At 36.3% G+C, this 21888-nt stretch overlaps 2 protein-coding genes across 3 annotated transcripts; one reads left to right on the top strand and one right to left on the bottom strand.

Annotated features, from left to right (window-relative positions):
* Nucleotides 1–196: 196 nt before the first annotated feature.
* Nucleotides 197–3768, bottom strand: LOC129573713 (sulfhydryl oxidase 1). The gene is made up of 2 exons (XM_055454625.1): nucleotides 1897–3768; nucleotides 197–1679 (listed from the first exon to the last, which is right to left on the bottom strand). Exons 1-2 carry the CDS (start codon nucleotides 2976–2978, stop codon nucleotides 821–823), a joined length of 1941 nt encoding a protein of 646 aa, XP_055310600.1. The 5' UTR covers nucleotides 2979–3768; the 3' UTR covers nucleotides 197–820.
* Nucleotides 3769–7401: 3633 nt separating this feature from the next.
* Nucleotides 7402–21439, top strand: LOC129573714 (SPARC-related modular calcium-binding protein 1). 2 transcript variants are annotated; one of them, XM_055454626.1, is made up of 11 exons: nucleotides 7402–7921; nucleotides 12909–13049; nucleotides 18092–18248; nucleotides 18412–18896; nucleotides 18984–19104; nucleotides 19292–19438; nucleotides 19553–19656; nucleotides 19732–20000; nucleotides 20082–20216; nucleotides 20361–20494; nucleotides 20597–21439. In XM_055454626.1, exons 2-11 carry the CDS (start codon nucleotides 12921–12923, stop codon nucleotides 20671–20673), a joined length of 1758 nt encoding a protein of 585 aa, XP_055310601.1. In that variant the 5' UTR covers nucleotides 7402–7921; nucleotides 12909–12920; the 3' UTR covers nucleotides 20674–21439. The 2 variants fall into 2 exon arrangements, with proteins under 2 accessions (XP_055310601.1, XP_055310602.1); XM_055454627.1 differs by lacking the exon at nucleotides 7402–7921 and adding an exon at nucleotides 7998–8016.
* Nucleotides 21440–21888: the final 449 nt, after the last annotated feature.

Below are 21888 nucleotides of genomic sequence, written 5' to 3'. Positions count from 1 at the left end.
AGAATAATCGCCCATTAAAACTATAAAATGTAATTATGTTTTTTTTTTCTTGGCAGCAAAATGACCAAATTCGATAATAATAATAATCATGATCGAGTTTTATCCAATTCATACTTACTGTGTGAAAATCAGTCACATGAAAGGCCACCGAACATGATGCTAAATCATGGCGATTATACAATAAAAACAATGATAATTTTATTCACATTTCCTTTAATTTATTCATTTGTTTGTCTTGCTATGTGGTTTTTTGTTTGTTTATAAATTGAAAAATTGTTCTATAGCTGTTATGAGTTAAATTGTTCCTAACTGGATCATAATATCAACGGTTTTTTGTTACATGGAACTCGAATAGAAAAATCTGCAACGAGTTAAATACGGATTTTAAAACAGAAAAAAACAATTACAGCAAATGAAAGGTTATTCAACGTCATTGTTCGGTTTTTATAGGTGTTGTCCTCTTTCTCTCTTTTTCACTTAAGAATCTGTACAAATTGTTATCATCCTAATAATGAGCATAAAAAAATGTACACATATCACGAAAATTCCTTAAAAAAACGTACGACCCCGTCCGTCCGTCTCTCATATATATATATATATATATATATCAGCTGTTTGATCATCCATCATATTCTAATCACTTAATCAAATATTATGTACACAACAACAAACAGCTTGTCAATCAGCGATGGTGGTGGTGGTCACCCGAGAGATATAGTAATTTACATATAAATAATTGAAATAATTAGTACAACTAGAATTCTATGTGTCTTGTAGTGCTGGTGCTTGAGGCAATCGCAATAGGAATATAGGTTTGACTCTAGATTTTTCCCAAAAAATCGTGTGTATAGACCTTTTTTCGGTAGCCACGTTGCAGAAACAATTTCACGGCAATCACAATGATGAGCATACAAAATGCGTACAATAGAATGCCCATGCGAACGTCCATTTCAGAGAATACACTCGAATAACCGCTACTCGTTGAGCTGTGCAATTTCGAGCTGTATACACTTGTTAACATTTCCGGTAGAACACTGTCGTCGTCCACACCATAACGGCTTAGATTGACTAGCGAATAAACGCGGCGGAGATAGTAAAGAACTTCACTGGATTCCCAGTGTGGTGTGTAAGTCGATGGTGTAGCTCCCTGAATTGGTATCACTTGTTGATAACACTGTGCACACCCTACACGCGATGGATATTGGATTTTCGGGAATGCTGGGTCTTCCGTGTGATCACCGGCCAGTCGATGATTTACTTCATTGTGCGCTGTCCATAGCCACAGAACGGCTTCTTCTTTTGACGAAACTCGCCAAATGCCATTGCGTTCGGCCATCTCCTGGAAGTGTTTGCTGCAGTGTGTGCACCCAAAGTAGTGCTTAACAAAACCGTGAATTGCCTGCAACACCTCTAATGCATCATGGGATCGATCCGAATTCGTCGCTTGCACCGTCAAATAATGGAACAGTTGCCACAATCCACACGAAAAACCCCGACGTCCAGCTACCGATGGCCTACATCCAATCCATTTCGATGATGAAAACAATGGATGATGCTTCTTTTCAAGCTCTTTCATTTTATCGCTCAACATTTTACCATTAAATCGAACTGTCTCGCTGTTAACGTACACATTCAATTCGGTAAGGAAGCGCTGCCCATTGTCACCCAACGGCGAATATCTGCAATGAAAATTGACAACAACAACAAAAAACCCATTAAAATTACACAATTAAACTATTAATTAGAACTCGGCGAAAAAGCGAACAAAATATTAAGATTTGGGAGATACGTCAGTCAACAATTAAGAAGATAAACACATCTGAACAAACACATTCATGTGATCTAGTAACCTAGCACAGAGAGAGAAAAATACACTCAAATGACATTGTATCTTACTTTTGAAGAACCGATAAAAAGCGTTTCAGCGCCGTAATTTGTTCGTCATTCATGTTGTTGTACTTCACCAATTCGTGGAAAATTGAAAACCGTATGGCGGACTCTAAGTCCGATTGGTAAACGGTGCCCTCGTGCGCTTTCACATACTCAATAATGGCCAAGTCTTTTTCATTAACTTCACTGGTTGGTGCACTTCCAGCCCGTGGTGAAAGGCTTGGTATGTTTTGACCAACTTTGATATGCACTCCTTTGGATTTCAAATACTCTTCGACGGTCGATCTCACTGTTGCACGATCCAATTCAGGTAAATGCTTCACCAATTGTATGTCGTTCGAACTTTTCGAGCCAACGTAAACAGCCGACGGCACATTCAAGCCGAATTTGAATGCGTCTGATGGAGCAATTTGACGGATTTGTACACCGTTTGTGTGTTTCAAATCTAGCGCAACTTTCTGTGCCACAATCGAATCATTTTTCGGATGCCACACTATGAAAACATACTCCACATCGGTTGGCAGACTATCAAAGAACGTTGCTGGCGATGGTGAATCAATTGGTTTCAAATTTGGCCACGAACTTGGTGCGTTCGTTATGTTTGCCAACAATTCGATCAAATGTGGTTCGCCCACAGTCATGGGTGCGTGTTGAACTTCAATGCCCAAATTATTGGTTTCGTTTCGATAGAATGGTGGAAAAAACTTGAGCGTTGGATATCGCATGATTTCCATATCACGGCAAACATCATTGTTGGCATCATCTGCACAATCGATGGCCGATATTCTCACTACGTCTCTCCAACCATACACATCTTCAGCCCACGCTTTGTACATCGGTGCGAAATTGCGACAAAATCCACAAAATGAATTGTAGAACTCGACATTGCTAGCATATGGTTGCTCGAAAACCGACTGATAAAAATTGTCATGAGTCAATACGAAAACTTTGTCATTACTATCGTATAAACTCTGCGCTTGTTCACCTTCCTGTCGAATCACTGAATTTTGTACAACACCAATTGAAACAAATATGATCATCAAGCGAACGGTCGACATTTTTACTCGTATATACAACCCATTAATCATAATTTAATTATCAAAACCGTTACTTTTGTTCTCGGGTATTTCGTACATTAATTAGCTAGTGCAGAAAATCCGATTGTCGAATCAGCATTTAATCTCTCGTTTTTTGTGTTACTGTCTGTATTTTCCGTACGAAACACTCTATATATATTTCATTGACTTGAAAACAAGTTCTTTTTTTCGCTCTCTCTCTTTCTCTCTCTATTTGTCGTTGTGTGAATTCAGAACTGTACCGAAAACTTGAAAGTACCGCACTAATTTATTCAAAGTCTTTTTTTTTCGTTCAGCAAAAGAGAATCAGGAAAACCTGAATGCTCGTGTATTTCATACAGATTTTGTCAAACCGTTTCAGTTTACGGTATCGCAACAACTGATTTAGGAAAACATATCGTCGGCTGCTTGCCTCAAGTCATGCAAATACTTCAAACTTCATTCACACTTTCAAACCATTCGATTCTAATTGATTAACTACTTTAAAATAACACATATTTTCCGCATTTGTCCGAGTTTCTTTTGCACTGCTTTCTCTTTCTTTCTCACACACACAGGAAATTAAGGAGAAAAAATTGCTCGTGCACACAATCACCACCGAAAAAATTTATAGAAATTTATGCGAGCTCATGAAAATAATCGGTGCAAATAATCAAAATACAACAAAACCAATGACAATATTCGTGTATTTTTTCATTTGTGTATGGTCATTGGGAATGTGACTGTGACTGTGTAAACATACAACGAGCAAACGACTGTCGAATGCTCACAACCAGTTTGACAGTTGCTCATTCTATTTCTTTCTATTTCCAATTACTTCGACGGACGTTGACAACTGGAATAACTACTACATAAAATCTCGACCGTGTGCACAGCGCTTAATCGTTAAACATGATGGAAAAGACCATTACACAATTTCCAATGGAATGATTTGAATCGTTGGAATGTCGATTTGCTTTTTCTTGACCATTTCGTTTAAATGTTCATGTTCAAAAAATAGATTTCTTTGCATGTATTTAAATTCATGAAATTATTTAAAAATTTATGTTTTTTTTGTGAGATTTTCCTTTGAATTTTTCTTTCAATTGTTTTTTCAATTCAATTGTCAGATAAATGTCAAGAATGATTTCTTATGATATTTGCTCATTTATTCTTATATTATTGAATTTAAATGTTCAAACCTGTTAAAATCCGCAAAATATATCGATGCATAAAAATTCTTCTACACACAGAGTGATGTATGTGACAAAAACGGTAATCAATAATTTTTTTTGAAAAATACGATAATTATTTCATAATAAATTTGATGTTACAATACGATGTATTCTTTTGTTACTTTGTGAGCGGTTGGCAATGATGACAATCCACCATGTATGGGATTTAACTGCACCTCGTTTCTATTGTTTTCAATCATCTGCAAACACGCTTCATTTTCAATTGTAAATTTTATCTTCTAATCACACGATTGTTCAACATAATTTCTCATCATAACTGCGACGGATTACATTTGGTAACGGTTTTTAAACGAAAAGGCATCGCGCATTTGATAGTGCCGCATTGTTCTAGTTTTATTGAACTTTAATTCACCTATTCAGGTGTTTGTAAGGGATATAAAGGAGTTTTTAAATTTTGATTGACATTTTCCAATAATATACTTTGTTCCTAATCAAATGGTGGCAGCGTTTGGTTCTGTCCCAGAAAAAATATCTAGATAAAAACAAGATAATCTCAAAAATGTTCAAATCTATCTAGATATCTTTTTTCAATTTATCTTTTTTTTATCTTTTTTCCGAAAAAGATAGATATCTTTGAGCTATCTTAAGATAGTCTTTTTAGAAATATATCATTCTTTTTTCATATGTTAATTTGATGAATTTTTTTCAATTTTTGTTGTTCTGTGAAAAATGCACGAAAATTGGTCAAAAAACTTTAATTTTTGAAAAATATCCCAATCAACAAAAAATTTCAGTTGGAAGATTTACGTGATTTACCCTGATTTTGAAGTGTATTTTTTTCTATAAATGGGATGTGTATATTTTTTCAACAAGTAGGACAAATCAGTAGGACAAATCTGTAGTGTGAATCATCAATAAAATATCGCCAAAAAAGACAAAAAATGGCCAATTTCGAGCTAAAAATTCATCAAAATCATGGAATTTGGCACTTCTGTAGTAAACAGATATATGCGATAATTCTTATGAAATCACTTTTTTCAACCTTTATATACGATGATATTTCCATTGAATTGGCTTTTTTCAGAAGAATATTCTAAAAATACCTAATATTTCAGCTCAGTATGTTGTAAAATCAACAGTTTACTGACCCATTTAGGTCATAATTGGCCGTTTTGGCTATATTTTATTCATGTTGAAGGGTTTTTTGTCTTACAAAAAAAGATTATTTTGAGTTGCGATGTTCGACAAAGTTGTTTCTTTGGCCAAGATCTATCATTTTTTCAAGTCGGGAAATCCCAATTTTCCGCCATTCCCGGAAAAGTTGTGGAAAATTGTCACATATATGTTGTTGTAATTTGGACTTGATTCACAAAACACAATTTTTCACAAAAAGGAGAAGCGGATATTTTTGAACACTATATTCATCAAAATTATTCTACAAAGATAGAGCTAAAATATTGCTGAAGATATTAAAGTGATATCTCTCACTCAGTTCGAGTTATAGGCCATGAAACCTCTGGGTTCCTAGTGACCCGCTAACAACACGAGTGTAAGTTTTTTCTAACAACGTTTAAGTGTTGAAGTCCTTGAGTCGAGGAAAATTGAATTTTGAAAACTCTTTATTTTTAAGTAAAATAATTCAACAAAAATTGAAAGGGATAAGTAAGCCTGTTCTTATTCATATCAAATTCTTTCAAAAATCCACTTTTCAGAAGTAATAATCACAATTAGTGAATCAATAATTAAAATAATTCTAATGAAAATAATGGAAAAAAAATGATAATCTCGAAGGTGTGTACTCTACTGCACAGTATTTGCTCTTGAAGCATTTTAAATATCTATTTCTGTCTAAGAAAAAATTTGGAAATAATTCAAATTGTGCATTTTATATTTTCCGTCGTAACAGTTCGACGGTTATTCAACTCTGTTCTCGCCTTTCCATTCTCGTTTGTTTCCTTTAAACTGACAACTGGAATATCACTACAGATACTGAACCAATAAAGTTTTGCTTAGCTACACTGTGGACTCATCATTATATTGGCGCAAAAATTTGAAATGGCTCGTCTTTCTTCCTGTGGTGTTTTATTTCAATTTCGCAAAGAAATCTGTCGTCAAAATATTAAATTATTGCTTTCAGAATATTTTGTTCGATAGAATGAATTGAAGCCATTTTTACTCATGTGCTATGACCATTACAATAAGATTAGAAATATGAACATCATCGAATGGCTTCGACATGAAATAAGTACGTTAGCAACTAATTGATTGTTCTTCCGACTATGAACAGTTTCAGCCGGTGCAGCTTCAATGCGGTGATCCAATCATTTATTTTTTCAAATCAAGCTCCAAATATATTCATGAAACTTTTTGGTGCTCCGAAGTACCCCCTCTTGGTGAAATCAATTGATCTCAAAATATTTATTATGCAAAATTGTGCAGATCCTAATTTTGATTTCAAATCTTTTAAGAATCATAAGAAAATAGTAAATCTCTCGACTAACAAATCATTGTCACTATTAAGCTATAAATTATAATGGGAAACATTGGAAAAAAAAACTGGATCATTCGATGTGATGTGCAAAAAGGATAGTAAATTTTCAGAGGTCAATCCCAAACGTTTCAAGTCTTTGCGGTCTGTATTGTTCGGAACGAAAAAAAAGTCTAAGGCGTACAATAAATTGAATGCGAGCACCAGCCGAAAAGCGGAGAGTCTCTTCATGTAGTTTCGTGACGATGTGTACATTGACTGACTCTTTTTCTCTCTCTCACACACACACACACACTGTCTCCCTCGCTCGCTCGTTCTTTTTCTCTTCTTTCTCTTTCACTCTCTCTCTCTCATCTCACAGCTCTCTTTCACATGTTTTTTCTATACATAAAATATCGACACTAGACTCTGTTATATGTGTGGTACATTTTAGCGTTTTGTGATCTCTTCTTTCGAAATGCACATTGGTTTTTAAGCTTGTTGTGTTGCTTTGCGCTGTGTTGTGTGGATCGGATCGGCATACACATAAACGTGTGTACATAATATAGGTTTTTTTTCTTCTCTTCTGTTGTGTTTTTTTTCGGTGATTATGCTGTGTATATCTGCATATAGAGTTTGCTTCGTCACCTTTTCTCTCGCTCTCGCGGTCCGGTTAAGTTTTCACCCATTTCATTCGTTTGTGCGTTCATCCGTTTGCGTTCACAACAATTCATCTCATTCATTATTTTCCTTGCCCTGGTGTGTTTATGATCATTTATTTTGGTGTTTTCTCAGTTTAAATGCGGCTGGCTAGCGAAACGGTTTGAAACAAAATTTCTTGCGTGCGATTTGTCTTGATTCCGCTTCGAATTTATTTTTTTCTTTAAATTTCTTGTGTTGTGTGTGTTCCTGATAAAACAGTTTTTTTTTCGCTGTTATTTATTTGTTTATATTTGTTCGATTCAATTCGACAGTCGATTTTGTGTATAAATGTTGTTTGGTTTTGAATTTTACTCTTCTTGTAAATGGATTTTAAGTAATTTGAAAATTTCCACGAAGAGGAATGAGTGAAATTGTTCGTGTTAATCGCGGCTATCCGTGCATTCGTCAAAATAAAAAATGAACCAATTTAAATGACAATCCGTTAAAGTGATCCGATTTTGCAGCCACAAGAATTGTTTTTTTTTTCGCAATCAATCATATGGGATTTTATGGTTTTTTTTCTTCTTCTTCTATCGTTTATCAAACATTTGCCAGTGAAAAATCTCAACGTAACGTGCATTTGATATTGAATTGTCTACGAAACAAAAAGTGTAATTAAATTTCTTGTTCTTTTTTTCCCCTCTCCCTTGATTTCATGGAATAATAAAAGAAACGAGTACAACGTTTATGTTCAACGGCAGGAACTGTTCGTATTTCTTCTAATTCTTTGAGAAATTGACACTCATCAACATTTTAATGAGTAACAACTTTGTTGTCACTTGAATTGAGTGTGTGCATGAATTGACTGGCATAGTGCTGTTTCTACGGGCATACAGATTGTTTGCGTGTGATCGCGGCTCAGGCCGTTCAAAATTACAGCGTTTTTAATATAAATAATTTCTTATGTCCCGGATTGCTGTTTACATTCATCAATTGTTGTCTCCAAGTATATAAGTTGTCTCAGCTCAGTGACAACAAAGTTTTGGTTTTGCAAAAAAAGCATCTTCAATTTATTATGTCCTTTCAATTGTTGTTGTGGTTTGAAAAACTGAGTTGCATTGATCGATTAAGATAAATGTACACGAAGACCAAATTAAGATGTGTGCTCATTTTGAGAATTTCGCTGAAACGTGATTCGAAAGAGTGTGTGTGTGTGTGTTTTGAATTAAAAAAAGATAACGAAAGATACTTCGGATGTGGCAATGAGAAAGTCCTGAGGAAATGTACAAGCAAAAGTCCAAACAAAGATTGCCCCACATATGCATAATTCCAATGAAATAACCAAGAAGAAAATCTTGTGATAACATCAAAATTCAATTAATAATTTTCATTTCCAGTTCCTTTCCCCAATGTGTTCGTTACTTTTTCTTCAATTTCGATAGCAGCATGAGAGACACAGCACTCCTGATCGCATAGCCACTTGTGGTTCGATGTGCCGTTTACAAGCTGGTCGCATTATTCATACTCGAATAATGTGGTGGACCGACACGAAAAAAACACACACGCACTCAATTGTTTCACTTTGATATTCGACTATTATTTGTTGTAATAAAGAGTATTGAATATGAGTCAAACGGCATCATGCATCTATTTCATGTGTGATATTGCGAAAAGTAGACAAAGAAAAACTGCCACTGTTTCTTGGTTGCGAGTGAGTTAATTCATGAATTAGAGCGGTGATTGATTTGACTTGAGAATTAGGCGGAGTCTCTATATGTTGATTGACATTCACTCGGTATGGTTTCTAATTAATTATTAAGCGCAGAGAAAATTTTCCGATGCTCCACATTGCACACAGAGCGGCTGGCATTCGAAGACTGTGAAACCCGATGGATGGAGAGATAGAGGGAGTCAAGAAAAAAGCATCCGAACTTGATTATTTATCACACACATTTCAAATACGCTTTTGTTTATGTAAGGTCCAGACGCGTTATGCGTTATACACACATTTCACGCAATTTCTTCGATAAATCTACGCACTGTTCTCATGCATAAAGATTCGTGTAAAACGAAACACATTGATGCACACGGTTGTTGTTGTTGTTGTTGCTGTCTTTTTTGGTTGCTTTTGACCATACGGCGTATATCTGTCGTCTTTACAAATGCATCGCGTAATTTAGCATATTATGAAGAATGAAGAAAAATTTCGAATGGAAATGCGCGAATGAATGATCAAATGGATCACTATTCATATTTTAAATAGGTGTTTTCACATTGGCCAGAGGTCAATGATTAGGATATAAATGTGCGAAACCAACTGAACGTAACGCTATTTTCAGAAGCAAAAATGAACAACGGCAAAAATAATAATAAATGCAGAATAAGCAAAATGGAAAATTTGTTCGCCTTTTGAATAACATTGATCTTAGATCGATTTCATTTGTGCATTGAAAATATACATGCCGAGTGACAGCGAAAGAACATAGAGGCAACAAGAATATCAAAAACCGAAATTGTCTTTTGTGTTTGGCATCATATTATATGGCATTGCATTGCATTTTGTAAACAAAGCCCATTTAAATCAACCACAGTATCTCCCATTCACGTTCGTTTGCCACATTGCCACTTTCTTCGGTCTCTGTCCGACCACTGACAGACGAAACCAACAGCAAATACGTACATTTGCTGTATAAACGACCATATTGACATGCAAACATCAGTATTAAAATCAATTTTTCCAATCGGTCTCAATGCAAAGACAAATTGACATGCGTGCACAAAATAGATTACTACATTATTATGTGTGTTGTTGTTGTTTTTTTTTTCATTCCTCTCTTCAAAATGTGCTGTTGTATTCTATATTATTATTATTTTTCTTTTATAAAATGCATTATTCGCTGTCTCATGCTTGCGGTACAGAATCATACTGAAATACTGTTGTTGTTGTTGTTGTTGTCGCTGTGTGTTATCAAGAGAGACGTGTCGTGAACATGAGTGCAATGCAGATTGCTCTCGGTGTGCGTTGTCGATTCGATGCACTGTTGCTTAGGCCTCTCTCATGTCGACATAATGTCTGAAGCGAACGAAACGGAACGGTAAGTAGATGAACGACAGATACTGAGGCAACCACGAGAATGCACCGTGTGGTTAGGCGAATGGATGTGTGCGTGTGTGTATGTATGTATACGTATATGTGTACGAGAATGCAAAATTGACTTCTGAATATCGTCGTCAATGTGCATTTTTTTCGGGTCTATCGATGAAAAGGCGACAATCAATTGTGCATTTAACATCTGAGAAATTGTAGTTTTATTGAAATGCAGGCCACATTTGGGCTACCGATCGAATTTGCTATTAGCAAAAACAGTGAAAAATCCTCAAGATGCATGTATTATTGTTGCAGTTGTGAAAGGTACCAAACGATTTACGTGTTTTTGGCAAGCGTTCAAATATTTTCAGCATAAGACACAAACACTCACAGAGTCAAACACAATAACACTCTATCGCATCTAGGTGTTTTGGTGCGTCAACACTGTTGCATGCGCAAGTTTCGTTTCACATTTTCATGAAGACAAGATGTTGGCGACGGTATGTCTGCCTGTTTCAAAATCTCTGGGTCTGTGTTGATCTTTGCGCACGGTCCCTTAAGCATTACCAACACACAACATTTGCCATAAAGTAACGTGCGCACACGATGCACACGGTGTGTTCATATCGAGAACGAAGAAAAAAAAATAACAGAGAGACGAAGTGAAACGAAAGAGAAAGAAAATTTCACACACAAGATCAACAACGCACATGCATCTTTGTGCTCTCTGTATCTGCTGGCTGGACGATGATCGGCAACTTCATAGGACTACGTTTTTGTCTTCGATCTTGTTTTTCTCTCTCATTCACTCTTTTCCTCTCGCTCTATCCTCAATGCTGTTTGTATGTTCAAAAGGCCAAAAAACGAAATAGTGAAGAAAAAAATCAAGAAAAAAAAACACACGAAAGATTGGATACTTCTTTCTTCTTTGTCGTTTTCTTTCTTCGATTTTTATTTCATTTTCTCGGGATTTCTTCTGTTTAGTAGCTCGTTTTCTCTCTCTCTCTCTTTTTTTTTCTTTTCATTTGAGTTTCTCTTGCTCTCATCTCGTTCCTTTTCCAAACCCTTGTGTGTTATATTCGACCGCATTGGTGAAAACGGCCAGTGTACAAGTGTTTAATGGTTAATTTTTTTTTCTAACTATAAGCTATCTTCTTTTTATCTCTTTGACTTGTTTCTATCCCGTTCCTGTGCTCCTCGCTCATCATTTCGTGTTTTTGATGTGTTTAGTTATTATGTCGTTTTATGCATTTCGCTGTTTTCGTCGTCGCTCTCCTGTGTGTTTCGGTATGATCACACTGTGTGTACGAATGTGTATAATATGCATGTATGCGGCATACGTATGCGAAAATTAAATTCTGGTATATTATCATCGGACTTACATAAAAAAAGCAGAAAACTAAATGCGGTGGAAGAGAGAGAGAGAGAGAGAGAGAGAGAGAGAGAGTTAAAGAGAGAGAGAAGGAGCGAAGAGAAAAAAAAATAATACAAAAGAATGGAGCATCGTTATACTTTGGTTCCACACACTCTTTCATCGAAGACCTGATCTTCAAGCAGCCCATACAATCAAACATTTTCGTTTTGTTCTCACTGTTGCTGCGCGCTGTGGTTTGACATGGTGTATTTTCTCTGCCTCTGTCTCTCTCTCTCGCTCAAAATTTTCTTTGTTGGATCTGCTACTATAGAAGGATCTCTTCTTTCGGAATATATGTCATAAGCAATGTTCTTTTTTTTTGTTTGCGTTCACATTCTCTCACACCAAGTGGCAACAATATATTTTGCGTTTTCGGCAGCGGTGTTTTCAATGCCATTTAGTTTGCTTGGTTCCCACATCAAATACGCGAACGTTCAATTAGAAAGTTACGTTGCATTCGTCCTAACATCCTAATCTCTTGCAATTTTCAAATGGACATAACAAACCGAAGAGGAAAAAAACCACACACACACACACACACTCCACTTCGTTTGGTTCGCAGGGGAAACGAATGAATGTAATGCCGCCGCGAATCAAAATTAATCCGAATCCAGCAGAGATGAAACTCGGCAACAAAACAACTCAAGTAATAATAAGAATAACAATAACAACAATGAAAGTAGAAGAGAAAAAAAAGAGTATGGAATTGGAACCAGTTTACGATTGTGTTGCAGTTGTTCTCGAAATGAGCAAAAAAAAAATAAATTTATTTTTCTTATTCATGCCATATATTTTTTTGGCTTTAGCTTCGTTTGCTCCTTTTTGCATACGAGAAAAATTAATTTGACTTGCAAAATGGCCAAACCGTGATGTGTGGAGCGTGTGCATGTGTGTGTGTGTGTGTGTGTGTGTGTGTGACATTCGCTATACTTTCATTGCAAAGCCATGAGAAAAGAAAACAACACCCGATGCCGATGCGAATCTCTCAAATCTGAGAGTGTCAATCGCCAAAAATGAAAATAGCAACTCGAACTAGCGCGTCTTGCCCGTACATTGCCGTTACAATACACGTTTTTCAGCAACAAAATGAAATGCTGCCTATTTTGCTTGCATAGAAATTCCAAGTGTGATTTATATTCTTTTGTCGATTTTGCAGAAATTTTAAATCATGTTGTATTCAATGTGGCTGATCTCTTTGTTGTTACCTTACTCGATGAGCATATCCATTTCTTCGTCTGCGACCGCCACATCAACGGCTATCACAGCACAGTCATCAGGAGTGAGACCAGAACGAACGGTGAGTAGTATCAACGGGATAATTTATTGTAGCATATTAAATCGATTATTTAGAGAAATGCTTTCGTTTAATACACGAGTTCCTCTCCCCCCCACTCTCTCTCTCTCCTCCATCTGCCTCTCTTTCTGGAGGATGCGAGTTCACTCTCTGTGCAGCCATTGTCAATTGCATTATATTCAAATTACGCATATTAATAAAGCCTAGCCACGCATTTCCTTGCACCGTGCGACCGAAAGTAAAGCGCAATTGAGGAATGGCAGCAGAAGGCAAAATGAAATTAATTCGCTTGAATGATGATAGCAAAAGAAGATCCATTGCACTCTTTGTGTTTGCGCGCGGGCGCACTCATGTATTTTCAATTACAATTCGAGCTCATCAAGTAGGAGTTATGCGCAAACACTTCATTAAATTTGTTAAATCGCCGTCATTTCGCTTCTGTTTATGTTCATTTGCACTGGCGGAACGAATTTTACCATACGTCGGATCGGATTCGATACGTTGGCGGTGTCGGCAGCAGCAGCAGCAACAACGACGGCCATACCGTTTTTCGAACTTATATAGCGCATATACACCAAACATACAAAGTTTTTTTTTCTTTTTCGGTTCATATTGCTCACATTATTTCCATGTGATTTAAAGTTTGTTAATTTTTGCTTGCCAGGCGATCCACATTAAATTTATCGTTTCATAAGTCAATAGTATGCAACAGCAACAGCCGCAGCAGCAGCATTTTTTCAAATTCTTTTTGGCATTTGAAACGCGTGAATAGTCCACGAAACGATGTGCTTGCATCGTGTGGCCAATCAAACGATGATGCATTATTACTTATTCTTTAGTTAATTTTCTTAAAGGAACATCGATTTCTGTCCGTGCCCTTCACTTCTCTCTCCCTTACTCTCTTTCCTTTTGCCTTCCTTTTTTCGCTCTCTTCGTTCGCCCGTCTCGGTCTCCGTCTTTTCGTCTTCGTCCGCCTGGCAATTTCACTTTCATCATATTTGACCGAATATGGAAATGAATCATACCAAACCAAGTGTCGGAAGGCAAAAAGCCTAACAAACACTTAACTGATGATCATTAAATCTCCGGAGTTAACGATTATTGTTTCGTTCAACTGTTTACAGTCAGCTATTAGGTTCGTTCGATCGTGTACTTGCGCGCAATTTAGTTTAAAGTCCTGCTTAAAGGTCAGACGGCTGAAAATCCGTACGAATTCATTTCACAATTTATTGTTTCATTTTTTTTTTGTTTCGGTTCTCTCTGTCTCTCTTTCTCTGTGTTCAATTTTCTATCACAATTCTACTGCGCATTTGAATGTATGCAGCTATTGCAATCGACAGTCGACACTCATATATACCATCCAATACAAAATAATTTGGTCATTATGTCTAATTGCTTCTTAGTGTGGAAATTTTGCTGGCAAGTTTGTGCTCAAAAAGCGCGTGTGCTGTGTATGCGGCAGGCACGCGTGCGCTGCCCCGGTCATACACCGGCATGTAGTCGATTCGAATTTTATTTGGATAGAACTACAAATGGTCAACAATCCAATCGTTTCTATGTCTGTACACATAGTTTGCGTAAATTTTTGTTTCCAAAACAGCACAGCATTAAATACGATGGATGTCGCATTATTCAGCAGACGCACGGAAGGAGACAGAGAGGGAGACGCGCACACTATTCGCCATTATCTTGTTAGTTTTTGATTACATTTGAATAATTTCTTACGGAAATATTTAATTAGAGTGAATATCCACCGCACGCGTCTCACTTCTTCTGACTAATATAGATGGAAACGAGTGCGATTCATTTGCACATTCCCGGCACGTAGTTATACACCAATCTTTGATTGGCAAGTAAAATAATATGGCTTTAATCTAATTGAGTTGATCAAATGAAGTTACTGTATAGACAACCGTTCAGTCCGCCGCCGCTGCCGCTCTCTGTTATTCACGTTTCATTCATTATTATTATTTATTTTAAAAGTCATTTACACCGAATTGAATGCGAAAAAATACTGCAGCCGATTGCATGGGCAGTGACTCTCTTTGCAACTTGAACACAAAAAAACTGGAATTGAAAATCGCAAAGTGAACGCATCAAGGGAGTTCAAACAACAATGTATTAAAAGTCGTAAACGAATCGAAGAGAAAAAAAGCCATTATCCAGTGTTTTATCGACTCAAAATTGGCAAATGGAATGACACACGAATATAAAAATAACGCGATCAAAAAATAGCAACATGGAATTCCAGTGCGATCAAAAGAAAATCACGGCGAGATAAAGAGAGAGAGAGAGAGAGAGAGAGAGAGAGAGAGAGAGAGAGAGAGAAAGACCGAGAAATGAAAAAAAAGTTGTATAAACTACAATTTGACGGCGATAAGAGACGGATTTGCGACGTAAGCGAATTCCTGCATATTAATTCTAATGATTTTTCTATTTGCGCGAAGAGGTCCCATAAAAATATTTCGTTGACAAGACGATTGGGGCCGGTTTGTAGCGCGGTGATTTAATTGTTCAAGTAGCAATCAATCCAACACCTAATTTGATCATATTTCAACGATTTTGATCCATCAGCATTTTTTTGGGGTTTCCTCACTTTTTTTGCCATTAATCCGTTGACTGTGACTTTTTTCGGTTTCCCTCTTCTCCCCCTTTAGTTTTTTTTTTTTGGCTGATTTTTTTTTCGCTGCTTCGCTCGCAATGACGGATGTTTATTTTGCGATAAATATTTCTAAGCCAGCCAACGTTACAGCTGATCGGTAAATAACAATACACAAAAAAAACATGTGATTGAAAAAAATGGAACTGTAGACTGAATTAATTGTCTTCTGTTCCGGGTGTATGAACGAATTGAGCAACATTCCAAATTTATAGTTTCATGAATTTTTATGATATGACTCTTGTGTTGCTACCGATCATCATTTATGCGATTCATTTCGATGGAATTGACACAAAAGTTCACTGCCACAAAATTTTCGATAACGTTTTTTTGTCGTTGTCTTCATCATCGTTGTTGTTCTTTTTACTTCTTCAGAATGTCAGTGCGAGTCATGGAACTTTTCTATGAATCAAATGAAACTGTTGATTGGCGTTTCTGCATACTTTGTTCTCTTCAATAATTTATTTGTCGCTTTTTTTCACGTCATTTCATGGAAATACAAATAGAGAGGAAAAGACATACAGAGAAAGACGAGAAGCAAACCGAAGCCGATCTCTCTCTCTCTCTCGGGCAGTTCATGAAGCATTTTATAAAAAGCTGATTTCATACACTTAACGCTACAAATACACAACATTGTTGTGTGTTGTCAACAAACGACATGAGCAAGAAAATTTTGTGTACGAAAAACAAAATAGAAAATGAAATAATATGTTTATTATAAAAATTATAAGTGGCGACATGGCGTCAATCGTGTTCTGTTTCGGTTGTTTTTTTTTCTTACTTTTTGCTTCGCTTCTCTCACTCAGCCATTTCAACTTTATTTTAAATATATTACGAGCACATAAAATGTGATAAATAGATCTATGTATTGACTGTTATAAGTATAAATAGAAACACTGTTGTTCACTGTCATTCGAATTCGTTTTAAGTTTGACGTGTTAGATAATAGACATCATTCCATTCGAAAATGGAGTGTGTGTGTGTGTGTACATTAGACACGTAATCGAATATATCTCGCACTATGCAGTTGGTGTTTTCAATAAAACTCATTATTAGTCTTGTTTTATGGACTCAATACAGTGTTAAACACAATTCGATCTGTAATTTATGAGTAGCAGCAGCAGCAGCAGCAACGATTTCGACGTCGGCAGCTACAACCATATCACCTGAAAAAAAATATATCGATTTTTATCAAACACAATCGAAGTTGATCACAAGATGTGTTTGTGAAATCTCCAGTAATGACCGTATTAAATAGAGGAACGACTCGTTCCGAACGACGATAAAAACAAGCAGCAGCAACGAATTTTGCATTCTTTTCACTCCTCGTACAGTGCAAAAAAAAAAACGCAAACCAAATAAAATAAAACGAAGGATGTAAACGTGCACAAATATATCATGTTTTAATTTAAAATAATGATAATAATGGCGCCAATTTGATTTCAATGGTGCGGCCTGTGAACACATTGTATATATATTTTTGGTAAATGATTAATAAATGCATGCGAGAGAATGCCCGTTGCACTCATACTAGATGCTAAAATCGAAAGCAGTTGATTTTTCCACTTGTGATGCACACACACACACACACAAATGCACAATCGCTGCACTATTCGACGTTTGGAATTGAATAGGAAAGCTCCCTGGCAACATAAAAAATTCGAATTGCATATTGAGTCAGTACAAGAAGAAGAAGAAAACAACTATGTCGTTTCTTCTTGTTGTTTTTTTGTTTCAAATTGGGGATCAACGACAAAAATCATAATTCGATACTGTTTTTGTCATGACTTTCAGCTTGAATTGCTGCGTCTGCATTACATCACTTTGAGAAGAGAAAAAAAAATCGCTTTTTCTCGGTGCCACACATTCACATCCATGCAATTTACGAATTTTAAATCAAATGGAAAGACACACACTCTCTATCACATCACACACACACACACACACACACACACACACATAGCATAAACACACGACGATGAGTGACTTTCAGAACAATCTTGCATTTCCACATCATCTCTGACGTTCTTACCCAGTCGACAGCTGACGCACATGCTTGTTTCAGAAAGATGAATCAAATTTTTGTTTCACATCTCTCATTACTGTCGACAAATGATTTTATATCAAGTTCATTTTAACGACTTGTACGAGCGCGCGCGCGAGTGTCAGCCCCACAAAAATATTTCAATTCAGAGACATTGCATGTAGTTTTGGAGCGTGTTTAATTCTTTCGTATTTATAAAGATGACGAATCGGTTGCTGTCTCTCTTTTGAAAAAAAAAATGTATACAGTAGTCTTTGAAATTGGCGAATCCTTTTCGACAATTTCAATTATCGAATGAATCGAAAACAAAATTTCACTCGTCTTTGTGTTTCTTTTTTGCAGAGATTTAATTGTACATCAAAAGAAATCCAATGTGACGAAACGAAAGCAAGATCCGTTTGCGGCACAGACAACAAAACCTATAACACCCGATGTCATTTGCTGCGAGCACAATGTATCAATCACAAAGTGAATTTGAAACATCGTGGCCCATGTAAAGGTACACTGTTTTCGATAAATTTTTGTTAATATAGTTTTGACTTTGCCACACAGCTACTCTACTCATACGTTAAATTTAAGCCATTTATCCTAATATTTATAATCCAATTCATATCGAAATAATATGCTAACGATGTTCAAATCTTTTTGCCAATAATATTTAGAATATTATTCGTACACAGAGTGTCTGGAAACTCGTACGTATGCGATCGCACATCGATCTTCGTCGCACAAGAAATTTGTGCCAAGATGCCGTTCGGACGGCACCTATTCGGCCATTCAGTGTATGGGCGGTGCCGGTTGTTGGTGTTCCGATGGCCAAGGTAAACCCATTCCGAATACTACAACAACGACGGGCAAACCAATTTGCCCGAAAATCAGTAAAGTTAACATTCGACGATCACCGTCACGAAGCCAAAGTGTTAGTCGCACAAAAAATCGAAGTCGCATTTGCCGACGAAAAGATCAACGTCTGTTCAATGGCAATTTACTGAAGAGCTTCTATGGTGAATATAGCCGGGCACATCCAATGGAGAACATGCCAACGGATAAAATTGTGCTCGACTGGAAATTCAATCAATTGGATGTCAACAAAGACGATAAAATACACAAATTGGAATTTAGAGAGATGCGGCGTTTGGTGCGAAAGGTAATGATGAACTTGGAACAAATTTTAAATTTGTTTGATATAAATCATCAATTAAGAATGATTCTCGAACGAATTGATTTCACTTAGGCGGTTAAGCCAAAACGATGTGCCCGTCTTTTCGGTAAGCAGCTCAGTTGTGACATTGATTTTGATGAGAAACTTTCGCGACAGGAGTGGGTGAACTGCTTAACGAAGGAGAAATACATTCGTAAGTGAAAATGGTGCCATTTTTATCCCAATTAGATTACTTTTTTACCTTTCCACCCGGATTTCCTTTTTTTTTGAAAAGTACTTTCCATCTGGAAAGATTCTTTCCACTTGGAAAGGACTTTTCTGTTAGTAAGCTTATGTCAGTTCTTCAATGACAATCTTTGCTTTTTTTTACTATAATACAGCGGATCATGGCAATAGATCACAAGGTGAAGACTATGAGGAGAGTGAAGAAGATGATTATGACAACGATGATGACGAAGATGACCATATCAGTGAGCGAAAACCGTTTCCGTTCTTCACACCAGTCACACCATATCCACCAGTTTATTGTACGTATGTCTTTTGGTGTGTCACTTTTTATGCTCTTTTATTTTAAAACTAAAACTAGAACTCTCTTTTATTGGTTTTCTCTAATCAACGTTGATAAATTCCAAAATGAACAGTGCTTCGATCGAAAACAATCATTGAAGCCGATCCAGTATTACGCGAAGCTGAAACTGAATCTGATTGCCTGACCGATCGAGCAGCCGCGTTAGACGAACAAAAAGTATGTTTGAACTTGATTTTCCCTTGATTTATTCCCAAAAGAACTAAAAATGATTGATTAAATGAAATCCCACAGAATGGTGCTCAAGCGTGGTATGTCCCAGAGTGCACAACTGATGGTCGCTATCAACGAATCCAGTGCTATCGTTCTGTTGGCTATTGCTGGTGTGTTCATGAGGACACTGGCAAAAATATTCCGGGCACATCGATAAAAGATGGCAAACCCGACTGTGCAATAAACGTTTCGCGGCCGATGAAAGGTTGCCCGGAACCACGAAAACTCGAATTTCTCAAAGAGCTGAAGGAGTTTTTGCGAACTCAAATCTCCAGTACGTCAACGAATAGGTATATTTCTATATTTATATTATTAATTTGTAATGATTAGAATCATTCCAAATGCCGATTCAAATGTTTCTGCATTTGCAGCGCTAATGCAACGAATTGGTCGAGCGACGAAGAGCGAGTAGCCACGTTGAGTTTTGTATTGATTGACAAAAATAAAAATAAAGTTTGGGAGCGAAAGGAATGGAAAATATTCCGCGAACTTGTCACCGTTGCAAGGTTTGAGCGAATTATTATTATTGTTATTATGTTTGACCTACATTTTAAGTCACGAAAAGTTTTTCGCTTGATTGGTCCAAATTGTTTTTTTTTTCTCTTCTCTCCCGTTCGTTTTTTATATTCTTTTTTTCCCTTCTTTTGCAGTGTATTGAAAAAGTGTGGTAAAAAAATGCCACGATATTGTGATCTAAATAATGATAAAAAACTAACGTTATCCGAGTGGCTGAACTGTCTTCAAGTGCCAACAAATGTGCAAAAATCGAAAACATCTGAAACGAGTAAGTCCGAATATAATAAGGTATTGACGAATAAATGGAATAGCGTCTAACATTCAAAAAAAAAATTTCTTCTCGTTTTTCTGATGATCCGATGGTGCTTAGATCAACAACGGCCGACACAAAGTGCCTTGAAACTCAAAGGACCGAATCCGCTAGAGTCCTATCTCAAAAGTGATTGAAATGAATAAATTATGGACAATAAATACATAGTCTACCCTAATGTTTAAGTAATTTAATTTTTTTTTTGATATGAAACAAAAATGAACAGAAGATCAAAAAAAAAATCCATACACATTTGCAAATTTTTACATTTCATTCTAATGCATTGTAAGCGTAATACCAGTATTTGTGAGAACGTTATTTATGTAACTATGAATAGTCCTACATCGGGGCGGGAATGGAACGAGAAAGAGATGAGGAAACATCCGCACGGAATATTTAGTTAGCATTTTAGATGTAGGTACGATTGTTGTGAAATATGTGTGAAACATTTGTACGAGATGACGATTGTAGCGAGCTGAGAGTGCCATGTATTTTTTTTTACTAAGACGACATATATAGTTTGTCTTGCAAATGCTTGTTTTTATAAATAAATACACGTAATGCACTATGCATCGATTGTCAAAAAGGGATCAAAATTTATATGTTTAATAATAATTAGGAATTGTTTTTTTAAGCATTGATTGGCATTTATCGCATCAAAATATTATACGTACATAATGTTTAGTTCAACCAGTGATTGATTCGAAATCGAAAATTTCGATTTTCCGAACTCTTTTGGATCATGTACAAAAAATTGTTTGTCCATCAATATACAAATATATTAAAAATCAAAATGCGGATTTCGTTTAATTGAATTGAAAAAAAAAACTGTATTTTTTTGTATCAAAAGAAATATCTTGATATTTTTTTAAAATAAATGCATCCCAATTATTTTGATTTAAACGTGCGACTTTTGATTCAGAGTCGGGTTCAAATGTGAGTCAGTTGAACAGCTTAAATCGTTTAAATGGCACCGAATTTGGAATTTGCCCTACATTCCGGAATCAACAAACATTGCTTCTCTACAGGGTGGCCCAGAATGACTGCTACTTATATTTTTGGTTTATAAAATTCACATTTTCCAATATGATTGAGTACTTCCTTTTGCCTTAAGTAAATGCGCCATTTATCTTTCTATTTTACATAGCGCGACCTTTTCGGGAAATGTCCAACCAAAATTTTACCATCCAATTATTGGGTGCACGTAATCTGTGGACCTTTGTGCTTCGACAAAATTCAGCTTGTTACAACACTATTCACTGCATAACGAGGGCAATGATAAACATGCATTTTCGGCAGCAAATTCAAGTCAAACCATCGGAATGTACCATTATAACTGTATTTACTTCAAA

The sequence above is a fragment of the Sitodiplosis mosellana genome, unplaced genomic scaffold (genome assembly GCF_009176505.1).
Source record: "Sitodiplosis mosellana isolate CC-2019 unplaced genomic scaffold, AAFC_SMos_1.0 Smas_scaffold_6102, whole genome shotgun sequence".
Classification (NCBI taxonomy): Eukaryota; Metazoa; Arthropoda; class Insecta; order Diptera; family Cecidomyiidae; genus Sitodiplosis; species Sitodiplosis mosellana.
The sequence above is the reverse complement of the archived record's forward strand: the minus strand, read 5'-3'. Positions and strand labels throughout refer to the sequence as shown.

What these genes read in the sequence shown, in the direction of transcription:
- LOC129573713 (XM_055454625.1), bottom strand. Translation starts at nt 2,978, where the DNA reads ATGATTAATGGGTTGTATATACGAGTAAAAATGTCGACCGTTCGCTTG. An exon ending in TTTTTATCGGTTCTTCAAAA is followed by an intron (nt 1,680 to 1,896) that starts GTAAGATACAAT and finishes TTTTCATTGCAG; the next exon opens with ATATTCGCCGTTGGGTGACA.
- LOC129573714 (XM_055454626.1), top strand. Translation starts at nt 12,921, where the DNA reads ATGTTGTATTCAATGTGGCTGATCTCTTTGTTGTTACCTTACTCGATG. An exon ending in ACCATATCCACCAGTTTATT is followed by an intron (nt 19,439 to 19,552) that starts GTACGTATGTCT and finishes CAAAATGAACAG; the next exon opens with TGCTTCGATCGAAAACAATC. An exon ending in GAACTTGTCACCGTTGCAAG is followed by an intron (nt 20,217 to 20,360) that starts GTTTGAGCGAAT and finishes CTTCTTTTGCAG; the next exon opens with TGTATTGAAAAAGTGTGGTA.